The sequence below is a fragment of the Streptopelia decaocto genome (genome assembly GCF_964273445.1).
Source record: "Streptopelia decaocto genome assembly, chromosome: 1".
In the NCBI taxonomy this organism is placed as follows: Eukaryota; Metazoa; Chordata; class Aves; order Columbiformes; family Columbidae; genus Streptopelia; species Streptopelia decaocto.
Window position 1 is genome coordinate 47,549,139 of NC_138663.1, and position 13,493 is coordinate 47,562,631.

At 36.4% G+C, this 13,493-nt stretch overlaps 1 protein-coding gene across 1 annotated transcript in view; it reads left to right on the forward strand.

Moving 5' to 3' along the window:
- The window catches only part of DCN (decorin), a 40,877-nt gene that overhangs the window by 11,137 nt on the left and 16,247 nt on the right, over positions 1-13,493 (forward strand). Inside the window, exon 3 of the mRNA XM_082063691.1 lies at positions 10,072-10,184. Coding sequence (XP_081919817.1) covers positions 10,072-10,184 — 113 coding nt within the window. The remainder of the gene's footprint in view (positions 1-10,071; positions 10,185-13,493) is intronic.

Below are 13,493 nucleotides of genomic sequence, written 5' to 3' on the forward strand. Positions count from 1 at the left end.
TGAAATTTTTTAACTTCTTTCTCCTGATTTACATGCTTTCCTTGACAAACAATATTGACAAATACTGGAATACTTGGTCTCTTTGGCTGTATTATATTTAAGGGGTCATTCATGCAGAGCATTGTTGTCCTACTATGTCCTCTATGAAAGTAAAATAAATAAATGAAATAGAACTTGCTTATTGACTTCTCTGCAAGTAAAGAGATGGAAATTATGAACATAGACACAAAGGGATCTTAAGACCAAGGACTGTGCCTGTGCAGGTTTTTTTTTGGGAGTTTGGGGTGGCTGAGTTGTAGTTTTCAACTTATGGGACCAATTATGGGATTTGAACAGCTTTGTTGTTAGAAGGGTTACATTTGCTATATAGGCAACTCTACTGAAAACTTCTTAGGCAGTTAATAGGGAATGAAAAAGGTGAAAAGCCGTACTTAAAGAATTTTTGTGCTCTCTGTGTGCATGCTCTCAAGTGAGAGGGCACCCAGGACAGTATCCCATACACATTTGTGTTTGTTTCCTGGAATTTATTTGGAGAGTTTTGAGTTGCTACAAAAATCTGTTAAAGAGAAGATGCTTTCAGTTTTGATTTCCATAAGAAAAGGAATGCAATAAATACTCATATTTTAAAAAGCAGTGAAAACAAGAAACCTTTACTGCAACCTAATTTTGTGGCAACTTTAGGGACTTAAAGGCAAAAGAACAAAATGACAGATTATTTATAGAAATGTTAAAGCATTTAAAACTTGCAAGCGTAAATGAGGCTACAGTCTGGTACTATAATACATCATCAACATAAAATAAATGTGCAATAGGTTGTCCCAGAACCAATTTCTGCCTGCACCTCCTGAACCATCTAAAGTGTGAAAGTCTAGGATGACCTCAGTTTGTACTCTGGAGTGCAATTTCTCCCTTCCACTGCTCCAGTGTGGGCCTCAGAAACTGAACAGGCTCACGATTAATTTATTTTTTAGGGTGACATGGAAGAGAAGTGTTTATAGTGGTGCAATAGCCAAACTTTTTGTTGAATATCTCTACCTAAGAGGTGTAGGAGCAAAGACATAAATGAGTTAGTCAAACAGGACTATAAAACTATGTTATCATTCAGCTCTGATGTAATTTCTTTCCATAAGTTCAATTAGATCTTCAGCTTTGATTTCCACACCTTCAAACTGGGATTCTTTACCACTGGGAAGTAAGAATGGAAACGGAAAGGCAAAAGGTGCTAATAAAGTTTGTATAGTAGCAGCAGCCCAGAAAGCAACAACAAAAAAGGCAGATACTAGATAATGAGCAGATTCTAGGATATAAATGAAAAAGGAGAAAGTCAATGGAAGGAGACCAGGATAGATACAATAGGAATGCTTTGAAGAAAATAAGGGGCAGTATGAACATGGAAAGGAAAATCTTGCTTTTTCAAGGGAAGTAATAACAGAAAAGTTTAGAAAAGGAGACGTACAGAAAGTTTCAGATACAGGAGGAACTTAAAATGGTAACTGAATGGAAATCTTACTATTTTCAGGGTTAGGAGGCAACATTTATTTATTGTCTTGCTCCATGGCAGAGAGTTTACATCCTCTGGACTGTAGAAGATGACTTTTACAGAGATAGCTGAGCTGGGGAAGGTCTATCACTAAATAACTAACAAAATAAAAGAGTAAAATGCCAAAAATATCTAAGAGTTACAAGGATATATCCAACATCATCTAGTAGAAAGAGGGAACTAGCAGGTCTGCAGACTCCCTGATTGAGTCATAAAATTCTCTCTCAACATTTATTTAAATGTTATTCACTGTGTTCAGACAGAGTCACAGTGTCTCCTTCCATTGTTTTCATGTGTGGAATTAGGTTGAAAACAACCCTACAACATTTATGAAAAATGGCTATGTTATGTTTGGAAGTACCCAAAATAACCAGGAACACATCTCTGCCCCCAGGTCATAATAAAACTAGGGCTGTGCAATGACCATGTGGTCAGAACAGGAAGGGGTAAGTTTACTTGAAACCTGAGAAGATATCTCCCCCCCGCGCCCTGCCCCAAATAACTCTTTATTGCTGTTCCGTTATGGTAGTGCTAATTCTGGTAAATCCCAAAGTACAGATTGAGGGAGCTAGCCTTAAATTGGTGTCTGTTACCTGCTCCTTAAAACTGCAAATTGAGCAAACATCAAATTATGTTACTCAAAAGAGTAATTCAAAATGTAATTTGTTAAATAATGCTCACTTTTATGAATCATTGAAATGCTCTCTTCTGACTACTGTAAATACTCATAAGAAATAGATGGTTCACCTTAATGCATGAGTACTCATAACTAGTACATCTGCATTGCATCCACTTTGACTAAAGCCATTATGCACATGGTGCTGGCAGATTGCATGAATCACACAGGACAGTTGCTGTTCTCTGATGGGATGTTTTATGTCTGTAACCATGACAGTGGGAAATGTAAAGCTGGCAATTCTAGGAGTTCAGAGAACTCATGTTTGATTTTTTTTTACTTAATGTCTTAATCCCTGAAGTCTCATGATTATTTCAGAATATTCTTCTGCTTTTTGAAAATATTTCTGTGCTTACTGAGAACTCATATACCTTCCAGACCTTTGAAATTAAAAGTCAGTTAGAAAGAACACAGAAAAGGAAGTTGCTTGATTTTTAGTTTCAAGAATATATCATTACTCTTAGGTATTAGCTATTGGAGCCAGGAGGCTGAATCTATCTGTACCAAAAATGTGACTAGCATTGAAAAATAATTCATAACATCTGTAGCATGCAACATCCGTTATACTTCGAAATGTGTGTTCACAACACAGAGTGGGTGGAAATGGAAAAGAGCAGTGACAGCAATGCACTAATTTGTAAACCTTTGCTAGGACCTTCATTAATCTTAGTACTATGATAATGGAAATTATGCATTTGATCATAATGTGTGAATTTATTTCTGTTTTTCTGTGTTCTTCACTCTGTTGTGGGAAGCAATGTTGTAAATATTTGGAAAAAAACCCTGTGTAGTAACATGTCAGTATGTCTGACTTCGTGAGATGCCACCTCAGCAGGGGATGGAGTTCAGTTTCCTGTTTTTTCCCATGAGAAGGGTCAGAGTTATACAAAAATAATAATGTGTGATAAAAAATAAATCCAAAATGGATTTTAATGCAATATGACTCTTACAGACTGTTGCGCAGAAAACAAATCTGAAGAATGGCTGAGAATAACCTTTAAAAATGTATTTTAGTAGTCTTATACATTCCAATGGACACTGTTTTTTTTATATATCTTCTAAAAATAACTTGAGATAAATAGTTTTCTAATTTTTCAGGCTTTCTCACTTTTTTCTTTTTAATTATTACTGCTGATTTCCTAGCAAGTGAGGAGAAGGTCAAGAACAAACTTTTACTTCACAAGTGGGAGAAAGAGGCTGTAGATGCTTCTCTTTAATGAAAGACAATTGTTTATTATTTTAGGGATGTAGGATGCAAATAATGAAATTACTCCTATTTGCAAATCCTGCACAACAGAGGACAACTTTGCAGTAAACACTGAAGAACATAGCCTGGGAAAGCATCAGTGAACTTTTCTAAGTGAAAACAGTCAAGGCTGCCTCAAGCAACTTACCATCCTTCCAGAAAGCACTCCTTGATTCCTGTTATTTTCCATGACTAAGTACTCTGACCCCGTAAGCTTACCATTCGCCTCATTTGCTCCAGAGTCCACTCAGGGCATCACTAAGGGCATTCACCCCTGGGAGGGTTGCTGCCTGTCAGTGGGATGCGGCGGAGCTGGACCTGGAGCAGGGGAGAGCAAGCAGCTGCTGGAGAGGCTGCCTCCGCTGGGAGAGCAGCCGCTGATGATCACAGTTGGGAATTACGTGTAGTTCAGCCCAAATTCCTCAGCTGGCAGCAGCTGTTTGTGGAAACTCGAGGAGTCTTGAAAAGAGCCCCATTTTATGGCCCCTGTGATAATAATCGTGAGTGTTGCAATGTAATAACACGTGTAGCTGAGCTACAGCGTTCCGATGTCTCTCTCTGCCTTTGGCCCCTTTCCTCCAGCTGGAGAAGGGAAGGTTTATTCAGAGGAATAAGCCCCATCCCTGCTTCTTGTAAAATGGATAGGTGGAGAAAAAAAAGCCAAAATACCCTAAACAAACAAGCAAAAAAATCAAACCACAAGCTCTGTTCCATTGTAAACGTTATTTATAATTGGCACTGTTTGCATATTTGTTATTTTTATTATGTGGTCTCAGTGCTGCAAGGATGAGATTCTCAGGGAAGTGTCCTCATCTCTGGGCTACAAACTCAGACTTCCATTTGCTTAGTCTCCCTCGCTGGCCCCATAAATCTCACATTCCTTTTCTGCATAGTCGTATGGCTTCAGCAGAAACATGACTCTATGCCAAGTTGCAGACTAACTTGTAGCTCTCACTTCTGAGAAACTGGAGCAGCAGACTAAAACCCCTTCATAGAGAGGAGGGTTCAAAAGCCACCCTTCTCCGTTTGTGGGTTAAACAACTCCACGGCAGCTTGATCATAGCTCCAGTAGCTGAGCAGGTTACTCCCTTAGCTGCAAAAGTAATAAAGCCTGTCTTGTATACCAAATACCCTAACGTCCCTTAGTCCTCACACTCCTCCCAAATCCTTTCTACATCTCCTACACCTGTTTGGCTGGCTAAATGGCAGCATGTGCTGGTTGGGCTGGTGCAGTGCTGTAGAGGAGATGGCTAGCCACTGATTGCTGCTCCCTCAGGGACTGGAAAAGGGTTGAATTATACCAGCCTTGGCTCTTCTCTGCCTAATTTCTGGTCTCATAAAATCTCCAGACCCATCAGCCTTCTGTCCTCTCCAGGAGGTGAGGCAATCACAGCTAAACAGTCAGACACTGTAATTTGCTTAAGAAATTATAAGGAAAAAACATAGAATCCCACAGAGACAAGCATGATTTCTGCAAAGTTACCACTTCCTCCATCCTGCCATTAAGGAGGGATTCCTGGTCCTGTTAACCTCTCCCCACCAAACATCTCCTAGGTGATCAAAGATGAACCTTTCAGAGTTTCCAAAAATGACAGTAGGCCCTTGATGTCTGCATGAAAGAAATCTGTTGATGATCCAGCTCTGCTGGATTTTAATACATTTTGATTGTGTTTGTTATTGTAAAAATCTGTGGTGTAGTGACTTGTATAGGAAAAAGTTAAGAAAACTTCTGCCAGGGATAATAAAAGCTCAGCTGATCCTGACTAACAAAAGGAAATATTTCAAGCTTACTTACACAGTTTTGTTTTTCCTATTTTGTAGTTCTATGGCATGTTTTGTTCCTTTTCTGTTTTCATATGCATGCATTTTTACACACATGCATGCACACTGGTGGGAGTAGTTGAGTGCTACAGGCTGATAATGTAGAACAGAAGAAAATGTCTACTTATAGAAATCTGCAAAGAATAATACAGATCTGACCTGTGCAGCAGGAACTGATGACTATTCAGCTTCTACAAGAAAATCATGATTTCTCCCAAAGAAATATTTCAGTGCAAATCGAAGTGGTTTTTATGACTAAGGATACGTGAACTGGTTTAATAAATCCCTTCTATTTTCAGAATCTTTAGGCTCTTAATTTCAGTGTAAACAAAGATTTTGGAAGGGTGAAGATACACTATTTCTACTTAAGTAGAATTTTTAAAAATGTATTTACCAACTTAAATAACAACTGCCTTAATTTTATTTGACCAAAATAAAGATGTGTATTTTCAATTTAACACACAATGGGAAAGCCAGAAGAATCTAAATCTTTAATCAGTTATAAGTTAATTTTAGCAATGAGAGGCCTGAAATATTTCCAGGAAACTGAATACCAAACTCTGTAGCACTGACTATTCACATAAAATTCAGACAGTTTCGAGAGATTTTCATATGGCTTTTTAAGAGGCAAGCTTTAAGGTATAAAAAATATCGCAGCCAAGAGCTGGAAAACTTGTGTAAACTGTTCTTAAAATGATTGAGAGATGACTCAGTTAACATTTTCCAACATCAGTTTCCCTTTCAGTTGGTGTTGTATGAAGTTCACCAAAAGGCATCTTTAGGTGGACATGCAGTCATACTGTACAACATGGCTTCAGAACTATGTGGGCATCACTTGAATTTCTCAGAAATGAGTGGTAAGGGCAGCCCACAGTTCCCCTCTAAACTTCTTGGTCTCCCAGACAGAGAAATTAAAAAATCCTCCTGGGAAATGGTAATTCTATCGCAAGTCATTTCAGCTTCTAATGAGATTACAACTTTCTTGATTCGGTTCAAATTCTGTCATGCTGTCATGTTAGTTCAGGCTCCTCCATTCAACTGAACTGGCTTTCTATTGACCTGTCTTGACCACAAAGGTTTACAAGTTTGCTCTGCAGGCAGGGAATCTCCAGCACAGGGACTAGTTTGCACTACACCAATGCTCCTCCTACATATATCTATCTGGGAATACATCTACCTATATAGAGACCTGGACCTGTAAGCTGAAGCACAGCTCTTGAAGCCAATGTAGATGTGACAAGTGGTGAAACACTTGGATCCAGTCCACACCTCAAGTTTAATTTAGTCTTGAATTATTTAGCTGCTGATTTTACAAGGCAGTATCCAGATCCACCCATTCATAAAATCTTCCTCCACTAGAAAGCTCCAGTTGATGCAGTTGATGTAGCTTTCAGCTGGAGGATGTACTAAACTGCTTAATGATAATGCAGTGTCTCTCCAGCATCAGGGGTGCATCCTGTACTCCTCTATGCTTTGCTCTTCAAAACTCAGATGAGACAAGAAAAAAAATATGTAATTTCTACAGTTGCTTTCTGAAAGTTGTGTGGGTTTTTTGTTTGGTTGTTTTTTTTTTGTTTGTTTGTGGTTTGGGTTTTTTTTGTTTGTTTTTGTTTTGTTTTTGTTTTTGTTTTTTAAATAAGCTTCAGGAAGTGCATAACAGAAAATACATGGGATAGGAAAGAAAACAAGTTTAAAACTTTAAGGGATGGCAATTATATTCTTTCCATGCAAAGCTAATTATTGTATGGTACATCCTTCCAGTTTCCAGTACAACACAGGAAGGTTTTATAAATCACTTATCACAAATCGCTATCTGATCATAAATTTGTCTTATTGTTAAAATATAGAACCTTTAAATTTTAACATAATTGCTCTGATAAATTGTCAGTTCTATCTTATTCAGGGATAGCACTTGAGCTTTTAGAAGCTGATATGTGTAGCTTGAAAAGTACATTTGGAAATTTAGTTTAAAGTTTAGTCACTGGCAAATTATCCCTTCTGTGGCAGTCCAAGTGTTCTTACAAAGTATGATCCAAGGGCATCACATAAAGGACATCTGTATAGCTCTCATGTGCCCTAGTTTCTGCAATAAGCACTTATTTACAGTCTTCTAATATAAATGTAGTAACAACCAAAACAGAGTAACATTACTTTAAATACAAATAATTAAGCCTTTTTTTTGTGTGTTTGTATGTTAAAAATGCTATAAAAGCTGCTAGACTGTAATAACTTCTTATAACAAAATTCAGATCTTGAAAAAGAAGTGCTTTTGGGAAAGAATTTTTAGCTGCTGACATCATTCCTGTCCACTAAGGGCAGAAACTATCCAAAGACAACCAACATACAAATTATATGGTATTACATTTTTATATATTTGGAACCCTAGTCCTACATTTCTTAAAGTAATGAGGGTTTTGCAGCTACCTTCAGTAAAAATGAAGTCCAAGACTGAATGAGAAAAAGTTATTTTAGTAATATGAAGAATCTTAATTTATATCATATTCATGCACCATATATCAGTAAGGTAAACAGGATGAGATGTGAGCTTTGCCTTTTTTCACTTTCTGTACTGTAGAAGCTTTTATCATTTCATCCCAGGTTACGCTTTTAAAAAATTTTGGATGTTGATGTGATTTAAACTCAGGCAGGTTAATCTTTATTATACTTCATTTTAAAAAATATCATATCCAAATATTTCAATAATTTTTTAGTTAATGTTAGAGAACTTATGAATGGGAAAATAAATTTGAAAGAGTGGCAAGGATGGGCTTTTTTTAAATTCAGAAACCAAACTTTTATAATAGTGGGACATGAGAATATGCTCCATACAGACTAATATTTTCAATTTAAAAATAAGATTAAAAGGACCAAACACTTTTCAAAAGTTTAGGTCTCCTGCACCCATATATAGATAACTAAAAAACCAACAATTCTTCTGTCCAGAATTAGTAAGCACTGAACAGTGGTGACAGATACCAGTGGTATCTGTGAGATGCTCAACACTTCAGAAGATTCAGAACGGGCACCTAAAGATGAATTGGAGGCCTCATCTTCATGCAGATATTTTTAGGAATGTGGCCAAATCTATAATGAATTCTTAGTGCCTCACTAATTGTAGTAAAAAGCTCCTGTACACATCACTGTGGCCTCTCTAGAGTTTATGGTAAAGTTTTAAAGTAATAACTATAGAATAATGCTCTTTAGGTAGGTTAAAAGCGTTAAATATAGTACTAAACATATACTTCTTTTCATGGTTTGCCATAATCCTTCCAAATAAGAGTCAACCATACCTATGTCACCCTACTTGCGCATATATATATATTCTGAAAAGGATGGAAAGAGATGGGTTTTTGCTTAGCATTGGGTTTTGACAAAGAAACCTACATTCCATTTGTGAAAACACTTACATTTGTGATGAACATGAAACATCACATAATCACAGAATTATTGAGTTTGGAAGTCACCTCCTGAGACTGTCTAGTTCACCTCCCTGCTAAAGAAAGATCAGTGAGATCAGATTGCTTAGGGTTGTGTCCAGTCAACTTTTGAGTATCTCCAAGGACAGAGACTCCACAACCTTTGTGGGCAAGGCATATCTTATTTCTGGGCAAGCATTTTGCACTGTGTTTGCAACATCATCCGTGAGATTAAAAGATATAGGTTTAAAAAAAGAATACACATAGGTATATTAGGTATATATCTTTAATTTGAGAACATCATCCAGTCCATCATCATACTGGGAAGACACTGGTGCTACTTGCAGAGAGGTCTTTCCCAGGAAAGTTCAAGTATAGCTTCAGAAAAAATTGTTTAAAACTTTACTGGTAAAAAGACACTTTATCTAGAGAGGTCCACTTCTGTTAAATGCCAATATAGAGACTTCAGTATACGTTTTTCCTACCAACCATTCATTTAGGATGTCACATTCTGCTAAAAAAAAAAAAAAAAGACAACAAAGACAACTAGTTAGGAAAGAACATTTTAATTTTGTGGTAAATCAGAATGACTATAAAAGATTTGCTCTATTCCAAGTCACAGCATGAAAGGAAAGCTGGGTAAGGCAAGTGTTATTTAACACTAAATAATTTCATTTCCATGACTTCATCAGACTTACATATCAGCCATTCAGAAAATAGTCCCAAAGAGAGTCTTTAATTTAAACTGTCTGATGTTTTTTTGGCAGTTGAAGTGAAACCAAGAGATTTGTTCTCCAGAAAGCTTGGACATCATTTCAGATGAAAGAAAAGAGGGGAGGTGGATTAGTCTTTTTTTTTTTAAGGTGGACTTTACTGTAGGTGAGTCAGCTACTGTCAAACAAAGTAATTTTTTCTGGAAATTATTAGAATTAAGCATCGTACTTCTTTCAAAAAAGCCAACTACCTTTTAAATAGCAGGAAATGTTCTCTGTCCACAAAAGCTAACACACAGTGAAATGAATAAATACCATACCTCTTTCTGAAAGCAATTTTTATTCTCACAATTCAGTGGAATTAAACGTGTTAGAAGTAATTTTCCCAAGCTCAATCTTTTGCTTCAAGCTATAACTCAGACATATTCTCAGAAAAGGGTAGAATGAAAATAGGAATAAATACATTTTGATTTAACATAGCAAAATAAAACTCCCTTTGAATGGCTGGAGACAGAAATAAGATAAGTCTTCATAAGCTTCTTCAGGAAATTAATTTTAGAAATGGTGTTTACTGAAAGGTAAATGCTACTAAGAGAAGTAGTGACCCTCATTTAAAGTGTCTTTCCTAGTCAATTGTTTATTCTTTTCACTCTCCCTAGGTCTGGAAAAGGTGCCAAGAGACCTTCCTCCTGACACAACTTTGCTGGACTTACAGAACAACAAAATCACTGAAATTAAAGATGGAGATTTCAAGAACTTGAAGAATCTTCATGTAAGTGTATAAATGAACTAGTGCTTGCCAGAAAAAAAAAAAATGGAGAGAAAACATGGTTTTGGCCTGGTACTCAGGTTTTTAAGGAAAACTGATTGAATAATCAGTGATCTTCCTCCATCAGCCCAGCCTATTTATTTCCTTTCCCATTCCTCTCCTCTCCTCATACTGCAGAAGTTTCTTGTCTCTTTTCAGCTCTTCATTCCTGCCTCCTGTCATTCAGTCTCCTGATCTCAGGCATAACTTCTCTCACCTGTTTATTTATGTTTTCAGTCCCTTTGGCATAGTGACTTTCTATTTAAGAAGCAGATCTATCTCAAACCTGTCACCTCACTCACTTATTGCTGTATTCCTTCCCCTCCCACCTCTGAGCTCATGGAGATTTTTATATGCCATGGTTGTCAGCAGTTTTTCTGTAATAATTTTAGTTCAAGTATCATTTCAAATAATCCTTCCCCTACACTGAAATGAAATTGTGTTTTTGCAATAACCTTCTTGTAGCAAAACTCATGCTCACCCTCCTTTACCTGCCAGTCTCTTTCTACACCACTGTCTATTTTCCTTTTTACCGAAATATTTTCCTTCCCTGGTTTCTGTGACTGCCCTTCTTTTCCAGTTCACCTCTTCTTTTCCAGCTTTCCATCAGACAACTACCTTCCTCTGTCTCCAAAATTTTATTTCTCCGTCTGTGGTCCTCCTCCCTTATTTCTGTACTTTTTATCAACATCTTAAAATTCATACCTCATAGTCTTGCCTGAATTTTGTTGAAATATCTCCTTCTTTCCAGATCAGAAAAAAGGCTATTGCTTCTCTTCCTTTGAAAGTAATATGCCAACACAGACATATTTCTGAAAATATTTTTCTAGCCTTTCACCAACTCAATTTATTCTGTGTATTATTCCATTTGATCCTTTTTGATTGTAACGAATATAAACTACTTTGCTTTCCTGGCTCTTCACAGCCCTAGTCTAGTCTAGTCTAGTCTAGTCTATTCTGGTCTATTCTGGTCTAGTCTGGTCTAGTCTAGTTCTATTCTATTGTTTTCATTCACAACTAAGAAGCCAACTCCTACTTGTTATCCGTTCATGATGGCAATGCCATTACCCAAACAGGCACTGTCTCCATCAAGAATCTGCATTCAGCCTCTCATACTTGGAAAAAAAAAATCTACAGAGATTTATCTCCTTAATTACTTCCAAATTCCCTCTTAATTTTTTGTTTTAATGCAACATTAAGAAGAAAAGTTTTAAAAAGTTTATAGGAGCAGACACAATTCCAGTCTGTCCATAGTGGAGGGAGCTGCATGAGTAAATCATAAAGAGGTTCATGTCATCTAATTTTAGCATAGTTGTCTATACTTGAGCTAGTTACATAGATAAAGCAGGCGCTTCTACATCACATTTAATCTGACTTGGTTTTAGAATTAGGTCACTTGTGCCCTAGAATTTACTTTTAATTCCTCTGTGTGGCTACCGAAAATATTTGACACCTGAATTCCTGTCCACTTGTTTTGGTTTTCTTCCCTCTTGGAGAGAAGTCCCATGTTTTCAGTGAAGATCATCTGTAAGGTGCTAAAAATGAGAAAAATCTTGTTAGTAAAATTAATCTTCTTCATGACACTGCATGAAATGGGTCAGAACACAGCACTTCAGATTAGAATCGCTGGCCCCAGTGACTTCTACTTACTTGGCCCTTAGCTCAGGTCTGTGTTATACACCCTGCTGTGAGGTAAGCTGTTGTGAACTATGCCATATCATTGAGGTTAACTCTATGTTTTGTTTTGTTTTGTTTTTTCTTTATTTTATTACCGCTATAATTTAATAGTGAATTAAGTAGGCAACTCTTCAGGGAAGAGTTTATTTGTTTTTCTTAGTCTTAAAAGTACCAAGTACTTGCTTAGGGATGGGTGGAAATCATACAGAAGAGAGACAGCAGTAACATAAGTTATAACAAATGACCTTCAAAACAATGCAGTTTTCCTGGGTTTACTCAAGAACAAAAAATGATCTTCTCATCTCCTCCCTGAAATAATAATTTAGTCATGCAGTACATTTATGTAACTAGGCACCATCTTCACTCTCAGCAGGCATCATTCTTCTTCTTGTGTAATATCTGGGAATGATTCCCGTTCCCCACCTTGCAATTAAATATTCTTCAGAGTCAGAGTGAAAGGAGAATACTTTTTCAGATACATATAACTCAAAAGCTTTGTTGTTGACAGAGGTCCACTGACACTTTTTTGGAAGAGATATATGTATGTGATATACATGTAATCATGTATATGCTTTTTAATAATATTCCCTGATAAACATGGCTTGTGTTAGCATTACACTTGACAATATGATGTTCAAAAGTTTCTATATTTCTTAGACTTTACTAAACCTTCTTATACTCTACTAAAAAAAAGGGAAGATTTACATAAATTACCAGTATTATTGTTCCAAAATCCAAAATGACCAGAAAATGCAGTTTATCTCTTGCATGAAGTGATCACTTAAAGGAAAAAAAATCATTAAATCCTAATTTTCAAACATCTTGAAAAAATTATCAGTATATTCAGTTTATTCCTTTTGAATATTGCTTTTAAATTCCTTCCTACTTCCCATAGACATCACCAATCACAGGTATGAAAGTTTTGGAAGAGATTTTCATGAAGAAGTTGGGCTGAACCTGTAGTTCAGCTTGTACTAAAAAACAGGTGAAGTAGGGAGAAAAGAAAGGATCTACCTATAACCTGCCGGTGGCTTCTTTTTCAGCACAAATGTAACTGCTTATGCTCTCAGTGAAAAATAGTACCTAAAAAAAAAAAAAATTAGTACCTACAAAAATATTCATTGTATCAGAAAATTTTACTGAGTAGTGAAGTAGAGAAGTTTGAATTTGCAGCTGTGGAAATACGGCAAGCAATTAAAAGAGGATACTAAGGGAATATTTATCTGCAAATAATAGATGTCTGCCAGAAAACACCAGAGTCAACAGTTTTGGTGCACGGGATATTTTTATAGTTTCAAATTTATCCAGGAAAAAGTGGCTAAGCTGTTAATGTTGTACTATAAAAACCCAGTGAGACTTCACACTATTTAAAAATGAAAGATAAGTTATTTTACCAGAGGACTTGGGATAGTAGGGGAAAAAAATTAAGACAATCTTTTTTTTTTAGGAGTGAGGACTGTGTTTTCTGGTTTTAGAAAACTTTCTGATACTATGTAAAAGACTTGCTTATGATTCAGAGCTGTGGCAAAAAAGATCAGTGAGGTGCAATTGGAAAAGCCACGAAAAAAAAAAATCGTCTATGAAAGCGTCAGAATT